The sequence below is a fragment of the Oncorhynchus keta genome, chromosome 35 (assembly GCF_023373465.1).
Source record: "Oncorhynchus keta strain PuntledgeMale-10-30-2019 chromosome 35, Oket_V2, whole genome shotgun sequence".
NCBI lineage: Eukaryota > Metazoa > Chordata > Actinopteri > Salmoniformes > Salmonidae > Oncorhynchus > Oncorhynchus keta.
Window position 1 is genome coordinate 30,770,575 of NC_068455.1, and position 14,206 is coordinate 30,784,780.

At 41.9% G+C, this 14,206-nt stretch overlaps 1 protein-coding gene across 2 annotated transcripts in view; it reads left to right on the top strand.

The window, feature by feature from the left end:
- The window catches only part of LOC118369087 (latent-transforming growth factor beta-binding protein 2-like), a 184,750-nt gene that overhangs the window by 111,635 nt on the left and 58,909 nt on the right, over positions 1-14,206 (top strand). The window contains exons 12-19 of one of the 2 annotated variants that reach the window (XM_052496861.1): positions 2,614-3,081; positions 3,790-3,809; positions 4,016-4,052; positions 4,688-4,789; positions 5,704-5,829; positions 6,344-6,472; positions 6,849-6,968; positions 7,300-7,419. In XM_052496861.1, coding sequence (XP_052352821.1) covers positions 2,614-3,081; positions 3,790-3,809; positions 4,016-4,052; positions 4,688-4,789; positions 5,704-5,829; positions 6,344-6,472; positions 6,849-6,968; positions 7,300-7,419 — 1,122 coding nt within the window. The remainder of the gene's footprint in view (positions 1-2,613; positions 3,082-3,789; positions 3,810-4,015; positions 4,053-4,687; positions 4,790-5,703; positions 5,830-6,343; positions 6,473-6,848; positions 6,969-7,299; positions 7,420-14,206) is intronic. The other variant, XM_052496862.1, reaches the window with a different exon arrangement.

Consider the following 14,206-nt stretch of genomic DNA (forward strand, 5'->3'; position numbering starts at 1 on the left):
CTCTTACTTCTCTCTCTTACATTTCTCTCTCTTATATTTCTCTCTCTTACTTCTCTCTCTTACATTTCTCTCTCTTATATCTCTCTCAACACTACAACCTCGATGAACCCGTTAAATATCTCTAGTTTGATTACACTTGGTGAACATTCATTGGCTGGGTTGGATTTTAACAGCGGGGCGAAATGTGGGATCTTAGGCTGCGTATTGTGATGTTAATGAAAGCATACAGTACATGCTACTCAACACAACAGTCATTCAGGCTTCACTCACTATATTACACTGGCCTGGATAGCCAGTCATGTATTGCAGTTCAAAGATAACCCAATGTGTTTGATGTGGAATAAGATCAAAACAACAGAACCTTTATATGTTGAGACTGTATAATATTATAATAGTGGGAGTGAATGGTGTGTTATCACACAGGCCCTTGGAGAGAAACGCCAGTTATAGTCCAGCTATGTCTCCCAAAGAAAGAAAAACGAGTCAAGCCAAATCAAACATGGGCTGTGGTTGTCATCCTCTTTTTTTTCTTGACGATTTTATCTTCAAAGTCAAAGAAATGGCCATTATTTAGAGCAGGGACCGGTTTGGCAAGTGATTCATGGAGGTTGTCATAGATCAGATATCAGAGAGCCAGACCTCCATGGTGCTATGCCAGACTAGTGCTCTGCTCTATGTGTAGATGCAGTCCACATACAGCCTGATTACCCTGTCATCGCCAGACACTGACTTTTGTACAGATGAAGGATCTTCATGTGAAACAGCTACAGCAGGAAAATAATACTGCAGCTACAGGAGATGTGAATTATAATGTGGATTATAATTCATGGATATTTTTGTAGGGGTTGATACATTTTTCTTAAGGGAAAATCAAGTCTGAAATTTCCAAGTGGAAATTACAAACTTCAGAAGCCTTTTTAAACCTCAAATACGCTACATGTTTTACATTTCCTGCATTGCAGGAAGTTCTCCTGTAAAAGGGGAATCTAATTAAGATCCTACATCTGTATTGCGTGACAAGCTGTTAGAGCCATGTTGAACACAGAGCATCAAGACTCATTATTAGTCGTAATAGGAGCACAATGACTTGCCTTCCTGTCAGACTTAGAGCTCTGATGTGGAATTAGCCACAAATCCCCATCTCCATCCGCATTAGACAGATCAGTTAGGAGACTTCATCGTATCCATGCTTCTTGCATGTACAGTTGCACCTAACCACAGTGCTGTCAGTATTGGTATCTATATTCTAGAGATTATTTGTCCATTATAAAATTGTCATAGAGGCCTGTGTTCCAGGTCAGGGAGAGTACAATACTATTTAACTGTAATATATTCACCCCTGTTGAAATGTGTTGGGCTCCAACACAAAGAGATGCAATCACCCTCCTTTTATTTCTTCAGTCAGTCCTCCACACTCTGGCACTGGCTCGCTTACTCACTCTTCTCCTGCCCAGAGTTCAAAGGTCAGTTAGTATTACATGATCCTCTACTTCCCCCCTGACACTGCCCCCCTGGCACTGCCCCCCTGGCACTGCCCCCCTGACACTGCTCCCCTGGCACTGCCCCCCTGGCACTGCCTGCCCTGAGCCTGTGTCTGAAACTAGGGATGTGACAAATGAAAAACAAATATATATCTTTAAACATATATTTTCTTCTTAGTTTAAATGCTATGGAAAAAAATATATAAATTGCATGTGAATTCACAAGGCAAAATATGGTCCTGCGTATGACCCCTAGGGGTTGATGCAGTTCCATCTACCTCAGTCATGGCTACTCCATCCATCCATCTTCGGGTCTCGCGGTGCGTCCCTTTCAGATGGTTAAAGCATTGCACCTGTACTACATTTACTGTACATTTGCATTTTATCACCTTCTCATTTACCTTCTCCAATTATTGTCATACAGGACTTCGCTGCTGTCACTTGCCTTTCTCTGCCATTTTACTGTTAACGATGGTGACGTAGTGGTGGAGAGTCGACTCCAAACGGAATGCTGTATCTCGCAATTTCTTGGCTTGCATGTGTCTCGCAACTTCAGTAAAGCAGGGCCCTATCTTCAATGAATAGGCTAGAATATTCTACACGCAACAGACCGAAGACTGAACACACATTCACATCATGAAAGAGAAAGAGCACGCGAGCCACCGCGACAGAGAGGAGTGGGCAGGCAGAAAGAATTGCATGTGTCTTGGTAATATGTATCGCGCATATTTACTAAAGTAGCCTAAAGTTCACGTCTTCCTCTTTGGTTTTATATCAATCACACAAATTTCTTCTAAACGCTAACGATCCCAATTTAATTTAAACGTTCACACCCATCTGACACATACACAACCCCTCTGTGATAGCCTCTCTGACGGCTGTCACTGCCCTGGCAGCTCCCTCCCTGGCCATGGATGAAACCTAATCCCCTTCACAGAGGAGAGACTACAGTATGGCATGCTGTACATAATGGTATTACATGGATGGCTTTTGGTATTGCTGCGAACACCAGACAGAAATACGACCCATAATTACTGTCTGGCAGCGTTTCATGTTAGCTCAGGAGCCCAAGGGGGGAATATGGCCTTATGATGTTTTCTATGGTTCTTTGTTTGCCCCTGTACGCCTGCAGACCATTTCAAGGAGATCTGTCCCGCTGGCCACGGCTACACATACTCGCGCTCCGACGTGCAGATCTCCCTGAGACAGCTGGAGGAAGAGGAGCTGAGGAGGACTGGCGTTTCCTGGGAGGCCCAAAACCCTAGCCACTCCCAACTGCCCCAGCAGCCAGCTCAGCCCCCGCAGCAGCTGCCTCACGTCCCACAGATCCCACAGTACCCCTACCACCGCCAACCACATCAACCACAGCATACACAACACCCCCACCAACCACAACACCCACAGGAGATACCCCACCACCCCCAGACCCCACAGTACCCTCATCAATCCCACAAACCCCACCATCCACAGCACCCCCAAGAGCTCCCCCAGACTCCCCAGATCCCCCAGTACCCTCACACCCCCCAACAACCACAACACCCTCTCCATCCAGACCCAGACACCCAGAATCCAGCTGAGGAGACCCCCAGCCAGCCTCAAGGTGAGAACAATTATATTGTTAGGCATATTTTATTGAAGTATTTGTGTCCAAATAAGGTAGCAAGTCGACCATTGATAATATTATTTCTACAACATACTGTATTAAAATGGGTCTGAAGTTACGAGGTTACACAATGGAAAACCTTTTAGTAGACGAGGATAAAGTAGCTATTTACACAGACGAAAACATCAACAGGATGTTTTTATCTCCACAAATAACAGGTTTATCCTCATCTACTAAATATCAAACTGTATTCGCTTCCCCTATCTGTCAGAATACACCTCCCATAAGCATTTGAGCAGTGTACTTAATCCACACAGGTCAAACATCTGCGACCTCTGGATCTTCTGTGAAACATTCTTCTGATTTACAGTTATGAGATAAATTATCGGCATGGCCCGAGCAAAATTATTTATATAAGGAGACCATAAATATTTAGGGATTGTGTCTTCACTATCTGAGATATCTGTTTCAAATGTTTCCATAGGCTCTATAGTACATGATCAGAGTCAAGGTCTTCTCCCTGGCTTTAGGGATAAATGTGCTGTAAGATGAGTTTTATTGGAAACAAAGACCTTAAGATGGCGTCTAAACAGTAAAACGCCCGATGAGAACATGGATTGATATCTCAATGACAATGCATGGTAATGCTAACCGAATGTCACTTTTCTCTACTGATAACACGGCCGCTTCTCTCTCTCCAAACAGATGTGGAAATGTTGAACCCGGTGAGTTCCTCTTCTCTCAGAAAAAAAACACATGCTTTTGAAATGTTTATTTTAGAAGAAAACCACAGCGTCTTAGCTTTAAGACTCCTATGGTATTAAGTCATTGCAATCGATATGAAAAATACATTGATGGTAAAAACGGTCAGAAGAGAGTGAAACACATTTTTTTATAACCAAATTCTAACCTATTCTTGCTTATTCCACAGCGTCCTGTTGCGACTGACTCCCCACTGAAGTACCCAGGTAATGTATCTAAATCCCAAACCATCAAAGAACCTTGTCACAATGGTGTCAGTTCATATTCATAACTCATAATCACAGTTTCAGCCTGTAATTTACTGTGGTGTTTTTACACAGTGATCCTACACCTCATGGTGCATTGATAAAACCAATGAGAGTGCCAGAGAAAACAGAGATTCATCCAGTAGTCAGGCACATGGAGTCCTGAAACATTTTCTATAAATTGCTCACACAAAGCACACAGCAGAGGCAGCCTGCCCCGGGATTCCCCTGCCAATGAAAACATTGACAGTCTGTAGGTTGAGTCCATCTATGGGTCCAGCTGATTGATGTCTGTTATCTGTTTTTAGCAAGCAGAAAGGGCATATTTCATCTTTATATCACTGCCATGCTACCGTAGGAGGACCTTGTGAGTGATTGTCATGCCATTGCCAGTTGGAAAAGCAGATACTGGGTCACTCAGGGGAAAGTAGCAGCAGCCAAGGCTGTTGGATATCCAGTGTGCTCTCCCCATTGGCCCATTGACACGTTGACACCTCGTCTTTCTATCTTTCGCTCTCTGTCTTTCTTCTCTCTTTCTCTCTATGTTTCCCTCTCTGTCTCTCTCCCTCTCTCTTGTCCTCCAACTCTGTCTCCAGTAGATGTGGTAGAAAAAGTGACTCCTGACTCTCCCATCAACCTGGGGCCTGAATCTGAGGGCAAGGACACAGCCTCCATCAATGTGGCCACTCAGGTCACAGGTGAGAGGCATGGTCACAATACACTTCATGGTCTCCACTGCACTGGCCACTGTGCCTCGACATCCACTGATGCTAGATGAGTACAGTACATTAGCAGACGCAGATTGAATGGATTGGAACAGTCTACTCATAATGCTCCCCAATAACTATTTAAATGTAGAATTGCAATTAAACGTTATGCTTTCTAGATACAAATGGGATTTCTCAGTTCATTTGTGACTTATGAATGTCCAACAGGCCTGTTTGATAGACATTTCTTAGGGCTGACCCGTAGTTTAGCAAGGGGAAGCAGAGGATGTGTTGTCCTCTTCGTGGACCTTCTCCCCCAAGCCAACTTGGCTTCAGGCTTCCGAGCAGCACAGAGGGCGAGAGGGCGAGAAACCAGAGAGAGTGTGCCTTTTGGAAGAGGAAACTGTCTGGACTGGACAGACGCCAGGCCTGCATGAAAAGAAGAGAGAGAAGACTGTGTGTTTGTGACTCGCGGTCATCCTATGGAGAGGGTCAGAGCTCTGAGTCAAACACAGCAGCCCACCCTCAGCTCATGTTTACAAGAACCACTTTGGACTGAAACAAACAACTGACAAGTCCAATGACAGGCTTAACAGTGCATGGCCCCTCCCTGTCATCCTGACTCTTAGTGAGCGCCCCCTGCCACATGTTTGAACACTACACCGCAGTAAAACGTGTCCCCTCCATGCAGCCTGCCATAAAACAGCCTGCGCGTTTCCATGGAGAAAAACACGTGGTGAACGAGTAAACTTTCTTTGGAGTAGACAGTGTTTAAGAAGAGTTGTGTGGAAAAGACAACTTAATAGGATAGGATGAACACGGCATGTCTGTTGGTATTGTATTTTATTGTATTGTATTGTATTGAATGTTCACACAGGTAAGTCAGTGTCAGTATCTCCTCACAGATATTGACAAGTGCTCCATCACTCCAACCATATGTGGCCATGGGCTGTGCGTGCCAGTGCAGACAGGCTACACCTGCTACTGTGACCCCGGCTACAAGCTGAGCGCGCTCCAGACCAACTGCATCGGTAAGACGGGAATAGCTGGGTGGGCAAAGGGGGCTTCTCCGGGAGTTCTGTCAGCTCTCCATATCATTGTCTTAACACGAGCTTCGCCGTTCACACCACACACGATACAAGAACAGAGGCCTTGAGAACTCAAGAGCCAAGTGAAAGTGATCGCTGTGTTTATGTTGACCCTTTATGCGACGCCTGACAACAAGGTCGGAGCAATCCAGAGAGCTGCCACGGAGCTGTGATCCGTTACCTCACTCTGCAGTCGCCGTCCAAACCCTGCTCTGGCCCATCACTGAGGAATGCTTGCACTCCACTCTGCACTGTGGAGGGGCTCCAGAATGAAGGGTTGGAAAGGACAAGGTCTCCAGTGGTGAAATGGAACTGAAATGGAACACTCTTGCCTTTCTCCCCCCTCTTTCTTTCTCTCTATATCTATCTCTCTCTTTATTTGTGTCTTTCTGTCTCTCTCCCCTCCTCTCTCTCTCTCCCTCTCTGTCTGTCTCCCTCCTTCCCTCTCTCTGTCCAGATGTGAATGAGTGTGAGGGGGACCCTTGTGGAGGGAAGGGCCGTTGTGTGAACACCTTTGGCTCCTACACCTGCCAATGCTACAGCGGCTACAGCCAGGTCATCACCCAGAACAGGAAGTTCTGCCAGGGTGAGATGGGGAAAAGCATGCTGGGTGCTGTAGTTTTAGGAAGGGATGTTCACCCAGTGATGTTCTCACTGCTCACATAAATACTGTACTAGCTGGTGCTCTCACACGAGAATACTAGCTAAAGCCCTCCCCAGAGCGACCAGGGGAACTGAGAGACAGATTTAAATATGAATGATGCTCTAAGAAGACACATTTGAGCTTTTTAAACGTGCTATATAAGTGTAATGTGTCATCATTTTAAAAACAGTCTTTTATGTTTCAAGGCAATTTAAGGCCAATTTCAGACTAGCAATGTTTCTCTAATGAGCCATATTCATAGAACAATAGCCACTCTTTGTTACTTCCCTCTCTGACTTGTTCCGGGGATTCTGTGCAGATATAAATGAGTGTGACATGGCCAACAAGTGCCAGGACGGTGACTGTGTCAACACGGAGGGATCTTACACCTGTGAATGCAAGAGTGGCTACGCCAAGTCCTGGAAAGGGCCGTGTGAAGGTGAATCCAGCACAGAGACAGACAACCTTGATACTCTGTACTTTCAGAACATCACAATGCTGGCCATGGGTGTTTATTGGCTGCACTAGGGTTCATATCTAATCCAGCCACAGAACAGACATTGTTGTATTTTCCTCAGCTCTGAGCCAGGGGAAAAACAAAGTGGAGACTTTAAATAGTAGGCAATACCAGAGGGAGGATATGGGCATGATTATTGGTGTGTGTGTGAGCGTGCGAGTGCCCTTGTAAATGTAGAGACTAGATCCAGGCTTATCTTAATGGTATTTCCTCAACTCCACTCTCTCCTCTCCCTCCCCTGTTCCATTGCCAGATGTAGATGAGTGCCAGGGCCCCAGTCCGTGCCCCAGTGGAAGGTGTGTCAACACCCCAGGCTCCTTCCAGTGCCAGGCCTGTGGCCCCGGGTTCAGGGCTGCCAGCGGGAGATGTCTGGGTAAGATGGGCCTCCAGGATCCATGCCTGGAAATGAGCTGGGTTTCCCTCTTAAACTTCTTTATGATTTGATAATATTCCCCCAGCCTGCCTGGCACACTTTACGTAAGCAAAGCTTGCAGTTGGCAACACCAGAAATGACCAATAAGATGTCATCAGTGCAACCGTGAATGGTCTTAAGGACATGTTGACAGGCCTGATACTCTACAGTTTGCAACCAAATTGGACTGGCTGAATTAGATTTTTCACTTATGGCTTTGCTCTTAGGGCTGGAGTCATTAAGGATAGTGGAAAACGTATTTCATGCTGTTATACTCTTTTCAAAGGGGTTCATATTGGATGTTTTATGTGCAGGGGACTACCACAGCACCCCAACCACAGCGCTCGCAGGAGAGGCCTTGGCGGGGCTTGAGTGATGGCTCTCTCATAGCGTGGGCAGTGATTTAGTGACTCATAGACTGGCTCCTTCCTTGAATCTGTTATTCAATGTGTTTGTATGGGCTAATAGCAGTAAGGACTATCTGTTGTTCCATGTTGTGAATCTGTTATTCAATGTGTTTGTATGGGCTAATAGCAGTAAGGACTATCTGTTGTTCCATGTAGTGAATCTGTTATTCAATGTGTTTGTATGGGCTAATAGCAGTAAGAACTATCTGTTGTTCCATGTAGTGAATCTGTTATTCAATGTGTTTGTATGGGCTAATAGCAGTAAGGACTATCTGTTGTTCCATGTAGTGAATCTGTTATTCAATGTGTTTGTATGGGCTAATAGCAGTAAGGACTACCTGTTGTTCCATGTAGTGAATCTGTTATTCAATCTGTTTGTATGGGCTAATAGCAGTAAGGACTATCTGTTGTTCCATGTAGTGAATCTGTTATTCAATGTGTTTGTATGGGCTAATAGCAGTAAGGACTACCTGTTGTTCCATGTAGTGAATCTGTTATTCAATGTGTTTGTATGGGCTAATAGCAGTAAGGACTACCTGTTGTTCCATGTAGTGAATCTGTTATTCAATGTGTTTGTATGGGCTAATAGCAGTAAGGACTATCTGTTATTCAATGTGTTTGTATGGGCTAATAGCAGTAAGGACTATCTGTTGTTCCGTGTAGTGAATCTGTTATTCAATGTGTTTGTATGGGCTAATAGCAGTAAGGACTATCTGTTGTTCCGTGTAGTGAATCTGTTATTCAATGTGTTTGTATGGGCTAATAGCAGTAATGACTATCTGTTGTTCCGTGTAGTGAATCTGTTATTCAATGTGTTTGTATGGGCTAATAGCAGTAAGGACTATCTGTTATTCAATGTGTTTGTATGGGCTAATAGCAGTAAGGACTACCTGTTGTTCCATGTAGTGAATCTGTTATTCAATGTGTTTGTATGGGCTAATAGCAGTAAGGACTATCTGTTGTTCCATGTAGTGAATCTGTTATTCAATGTGTTTGTATGGGCTAATAGCAGTAAGGACTATCTGTTGTTCCATGTAGTGAATCTGTTATTCAATGTATTTGTATGGGCTAATAGCAGTAAGGACTACCTGTTGTTCCGTGTAGTGAATCTGTTATTCAATGCGTTTGTATGGGCTAATAGCAGTAAGGACTATCTGTTGTTCCGTGTAGTGAATCTGTTATTCAATGTGTTTGTATGGGCTAATAGCAGTAAGGACTATCTGTTGTTCCGTGTAGTGAATCTGTTATTCAATGTGTTTGTATGGGCTAATAGCAGTAAGGACTACCTGTTGTTCCCTGTAGTGAATCTGTTATTCAATGCGTTTGTATGGGCTAATAGCAGTAAGGACTATCTGTTGTTCCATGTAGTGAATCTGTTATTCAATGTGTTTGTATGGGCTAATAGCAGTAAAGATGATCTGTTGGTCCATGTAGTGAATCTGTTATTCAATGTGTTTGTATGGGCTAATAGCAGTAAGGACTATCTGTTATTCAATGTGTTTGTATGGGCTAATAGCAGTAAGGACTACCTGTTGTTCCATGTAGTGAATCTGTTATTCAATGTGTTTGTATGGGCTAATAGCAGTAAGAACTATCTGTTGTTCCATGTAGTGAATCTGTTATTCAATGTGTTTGTATGGGCTAATAGCAGTAAGGACTACCTGTTGTTCCATGTAGTGAATCTGTTATTCAATGTGTTTGTATGGGCTAATAGCAGTAAGGACGATCTGTTGTTCCATGTAGTGAATCTGTTATTCAATGTGTTTGTATGGGCTAATAGCAGTAAGGACTATCTGTTGTTCCATGTAGTGAATCTGTTATTCAATGTGTTTGTATGGGCTAATAGCAGTAAGGACTACCTGTTGTTCCATGTAGTGAATCTGTTATTCAATGTGTTTGTATGGGCTAATAGCAGTAAGGACTATCTGTTGTTCCATGTAGTGAATCTGTTTTTCAATGTGTTTGTATGGGCTAATAGCAGTAAGGACTATCTGTTGTTCCATGTAGTGAATCTGTTATTCAATGTGTTTGTATGGGCTAATAGCAGTAAGGACTATCTGTTGTTCCATGTAGTGAATCTGTTATTCAATGTGTTTGTATGGGCTAATAGCAGTAAGGATGATCTGTTGGTCCATGTAGTGAATCTGTTATTCAATGTGTTTGTATGGGCTAATAGCAGTAAGGACTACCTGTTGTTCCATGTAGTGAATCTGTTATTCAATGTGTTTGTATGGGCTAATAGCAGTAAGGACTACCTGTTGTTCCATGTAGTGAATCTGTTATTCAATGTGTTTGTATGGGCTAATAGCAGTAAGGACGATCTGTTGTTCCATGTAGTGAATCTGTTATTCAATGTGTTTGTATGGGCTAATAGCAGTAAGGACTATCTGTTGTTCCGTGTAGTGAATCTGTTATTCAATGTGTTTGTATGGGCTAATAGCAGTAAGGACTATCTGTTGTTCCGTGTAGTGAATTTGTTATTCAATGTGTTTGTATGGGCTAATAGCAGTAAGGACTATCTGTTGTTCCGTGTAGTGAATCTGTTATTCAATGTGTTTGTATGGGCTAATAGCAGTAAGGACTATCTGTTGTTCCATGTAGTGAATCTGTTATTCAATGTGTTTGTATGGGCTAATAGCAGTAAGAACTATCTGTTGTTCCATGTAGTGAATCTGTTATTCAATGTGTTTGTATGGGCTAATAGCAGTAAGGACTATCTGTTGTTCCATGTAGTGAATCTGTTATTCAATGTGTTTATATGGGCTAATAGCAGTAAGGACTATCTGTTGTTCCATGTAGTGAATCTGTTATTCAATGTGTTTGTATGGGCTAATAGCAGTAAGGACTACCTGTTGTTCCATGTAGTGAATCTGTTATTCAATGTGTTTGTATGGGCTAATAGCAGTAAGGACTATCTGTTGTTCCATGTAGTGAATCTGTTATTCAATGCGTTTGTATGGGCTAATAGCAGTAAGGACTATCTGTTGTTCCGTGTAGTGAATCTGTTATTCAATGTGTTTGTATGGGCTAATAGCAGTAAGGACTATCTGTTGTTCCGTGTAGTGAATTTGTTATTCAATGTGTTTGTATGGGCTAATAGCAGTAAGGACTATCTGTTGTTCCGTGTAGTGAATCTGTTATTCAATGTGTTTGTATGGGCTAATAGCAGTAAGGACTATCTGTTGTTCCATGTAGTGAATCTGTTATTCAATGTGTTTGTATGGGCTAATAGCAGTAAGAACTATCTGTTGTTCCATGTAGTGAATCTGTTATTCAATGTGTTTGTATGGGCTAATAGCAGTAAGGACTATCTGTTGTTCCATGTAGTGAATCTGTTATTCAATGTGTTTGTATGGGCTAATAGCAGTAAGGACTACCTGTTGTTCCATGTAGTGAATCTGTTATTCAATGTGTTTGTATGGGCTAATAGCAGTAAGGACTACCTGTTGTTCCATGTTGTGAATCTGTTATGCAATGTGTTTGTATGGGCTAATAGCAGTAAGGACTATCTGTTGTTCCATGTTGTGAATCTGTTATTCAATGTGTTTGTATGGGCTAATAGCAGTAAGGACTATCTGTTGTTCCATGTAGTGAATCTGTTATTCAATGCGTTTGTATGGGCTAATAGCAGTAAGGACTACCTGTTGTTCCATGTAGTGAATCTGTTATTCAATGTGTTTGTATGGGCTAATAGCAGTAAGGACTATCTGTTGTTCCATGTAGTGAATATGTTATTCAATGTGTTTGTATGGGCTAATAGCAGTAAGGACTATCTGTTGTTCCATGTAGTGAATCTGTTATTCAATGTGTTTGTATGGGCTAATAGCAGTAAGGACGATCTGTTGTTCCATGTAGTGAATCTGTTATTCAATGTGTTTGTATGGGCTAATAGCAGTAAGGACGATCTGTTGTTCCATGTAGTGAATCTGTTATTCAATGTGTTTGTATGGGCTAATAGCAGTAAGGACTATCTGTTGTTCCATGTAGTGAATCTGTTATTCAATGTGTTTGTATGGGCTAATAGCAGTAAGGACTATCTGTTGTTCCATGTAGTGAATCTGTTATTCAATGTGTTTGTATGGGCTAATAGCAGTAAGGACTATCTGTTGTTCCATGTAGTGAATCTGTTATTCAATGTGTTTGTATGGGCTAATAGCAGTAAGGACTACCTGTTGTTCCATGTAGTGAATCTGTTTTTCAATGTGTTTGTATGGGCTAATAGCAGTAAGGACTATCTGTTGTTCCATGTAGTGAATCTGTTATTCAATGTGTTTGTATGGGCTAATAGCAGTAAGGACTATCTGTTGTTCCATGTAGTGAATCTGTTATTCAATGTGTTTGTATGGGCTAATAGCAGTAAGGATGATCTGTTGGTCCATGTAGTGAATCTGTTATTCAATGTGTTTGTATGGGCTAATAGCAGTAAGGACTACCTGTTGTTCCATGTAGTGAATCTGTTATTCAATGTGTTTGTATGGGCTAATAGCAGTAAGGACTACCTGTTGTTCCATGTAGTGAATCTGTTATTCAATGTGTTTGTATGGGCTAATAGCAGTAAGGACGATCTGTTGTTCCATGTAGTGAATCTGTTATTCAATGTGTTTGTATGGGCTAATAGCAGTAAGGACTATCTGTTGTTCCGTGTAGTGAATCTGTTATTCAATGTGTTTGTATGGGCTAATAGCAGTAAGGACTATCTGTTGTTCCGTGTAGTGAATTTGTTATTCAATGTGTTTGTATGGGCTAATAGCAGTAAGGACTATCTGTTGTTCCGTGTAGTGAATCTGTTATTCAATGTGTTTGTATGGGCTAATAGCAGTAAGGACTATCTGTTGTTCCATGTAGTGAATCTGTTATTCAATGTGTTTGTATGGGCTAATAGCAGTAAGAACTATCTGTTGTTCCATGTAGTGAATCTGTTATTCAATGTGTTTGTATGGGCTAATAGCAGTAAGGACTATCTGTTGTTCCATGTAGTGAATCTGTTATTCAATGTGTTTGTATGGGCTAATAGCAGTAAGGACTACCTGTTGTTCCATGTAGTGAATCTGTTATTCAATGTGTTTGTATGGGCTAATAGCAGTAAGGACTACCTGTTGTTCCATGTAGTGAATCTGTTATTCAATGTGTTTGTATGGGCTAATAGCAGTAAGGACGATCTGTTGTTCCATGTAGTGAATCTGTTATTCAATGTGTTTGTATGGGCTAATAGCAGTAAGGACGATCTGTTGTTCCATGTAGTGAATCTGTTATTCAATGTGTTTGTATGGGCTAATAGCAGTAAGGACTATCTGTTGTTCCATGTAGTGAATCTGTTATTCAATGTGTTTGTATGGGCTAATAGCAGTAAGGACTATCTGTTGTTCCATGTAGTGAATCTGTTATTCAATGTGTTTGTATGGGCTAATAGCAGTAAGGACTATCTGTTGTTCCATGTAGTGAATCTGTTATTCAATGTGTTTGTATGGGCTAATAGCAGTAAGGACTACCTGTTGTTCCATGTAGTGAATCTGTTTTTCAATGTGTTTGTATGGGCTAATAGCAGTAAGGACTATCTGTTGTTCCATGTAGTGAATCTGTTATTCAATGTGTTTGTATGGGCTAATAGCAGTAAGGACTATCTGTTGTTCCATGTAGTGAATCTGTTATTCAATGTGTTTGTATGGGCTAATAGCAGTAAGGATGATCTGTTGGTCCATGTAGTGAATCTGTTATTCAATGTGTTTGTATGGGCTAATAGCAGTAAGGACTACCTGTTGTTCCATGTAGTGAATCTGTTATTCAATGTGTTTGTATGGGCTAATAGCAGTAAGGACTACCTGTTGTTCCATGTAGTGAATCTGTTATTCAATGTGTTTGTATGGGCTAATAGCAGTAAGGACGATCTGTTGTTCCATGTAGTGAATCTGTTATTCAATGTGTTTGTATGGGCTAATAGCAGTAAGGACTATCTGTTGTTCCGTGTAGTGAATCTGTTATTCAATGTGTTTGTATGGGCTAATAGCAGTAAGGACTATCTGTTGTTCCGTGTAGTGAATTTGTTATTCAATGTGTTTGTATGGGCTAATAGCAGTAAGGACTATCTGTTGTTCCGTGTAGTGAATCTGTTATTCAATGTGTTTGTATGGGCTAATAGCAGTAAGGACTATCTGTTGTTCCATGTAGTGAATCTGTTATTCAATGTGTTTGTATGGGCTAATAGCAGTAAGAACTATCTGTTGTTCCATGTAGTGAATCTGTTATTCAATGTGTTTGTATGGGCTAATAGCAGTAAGGACTATCTGTTGTTCCATGTAGTGAATCTGTTATTCAATGTGTTTGTATGGGCTAATAGCAGTAAG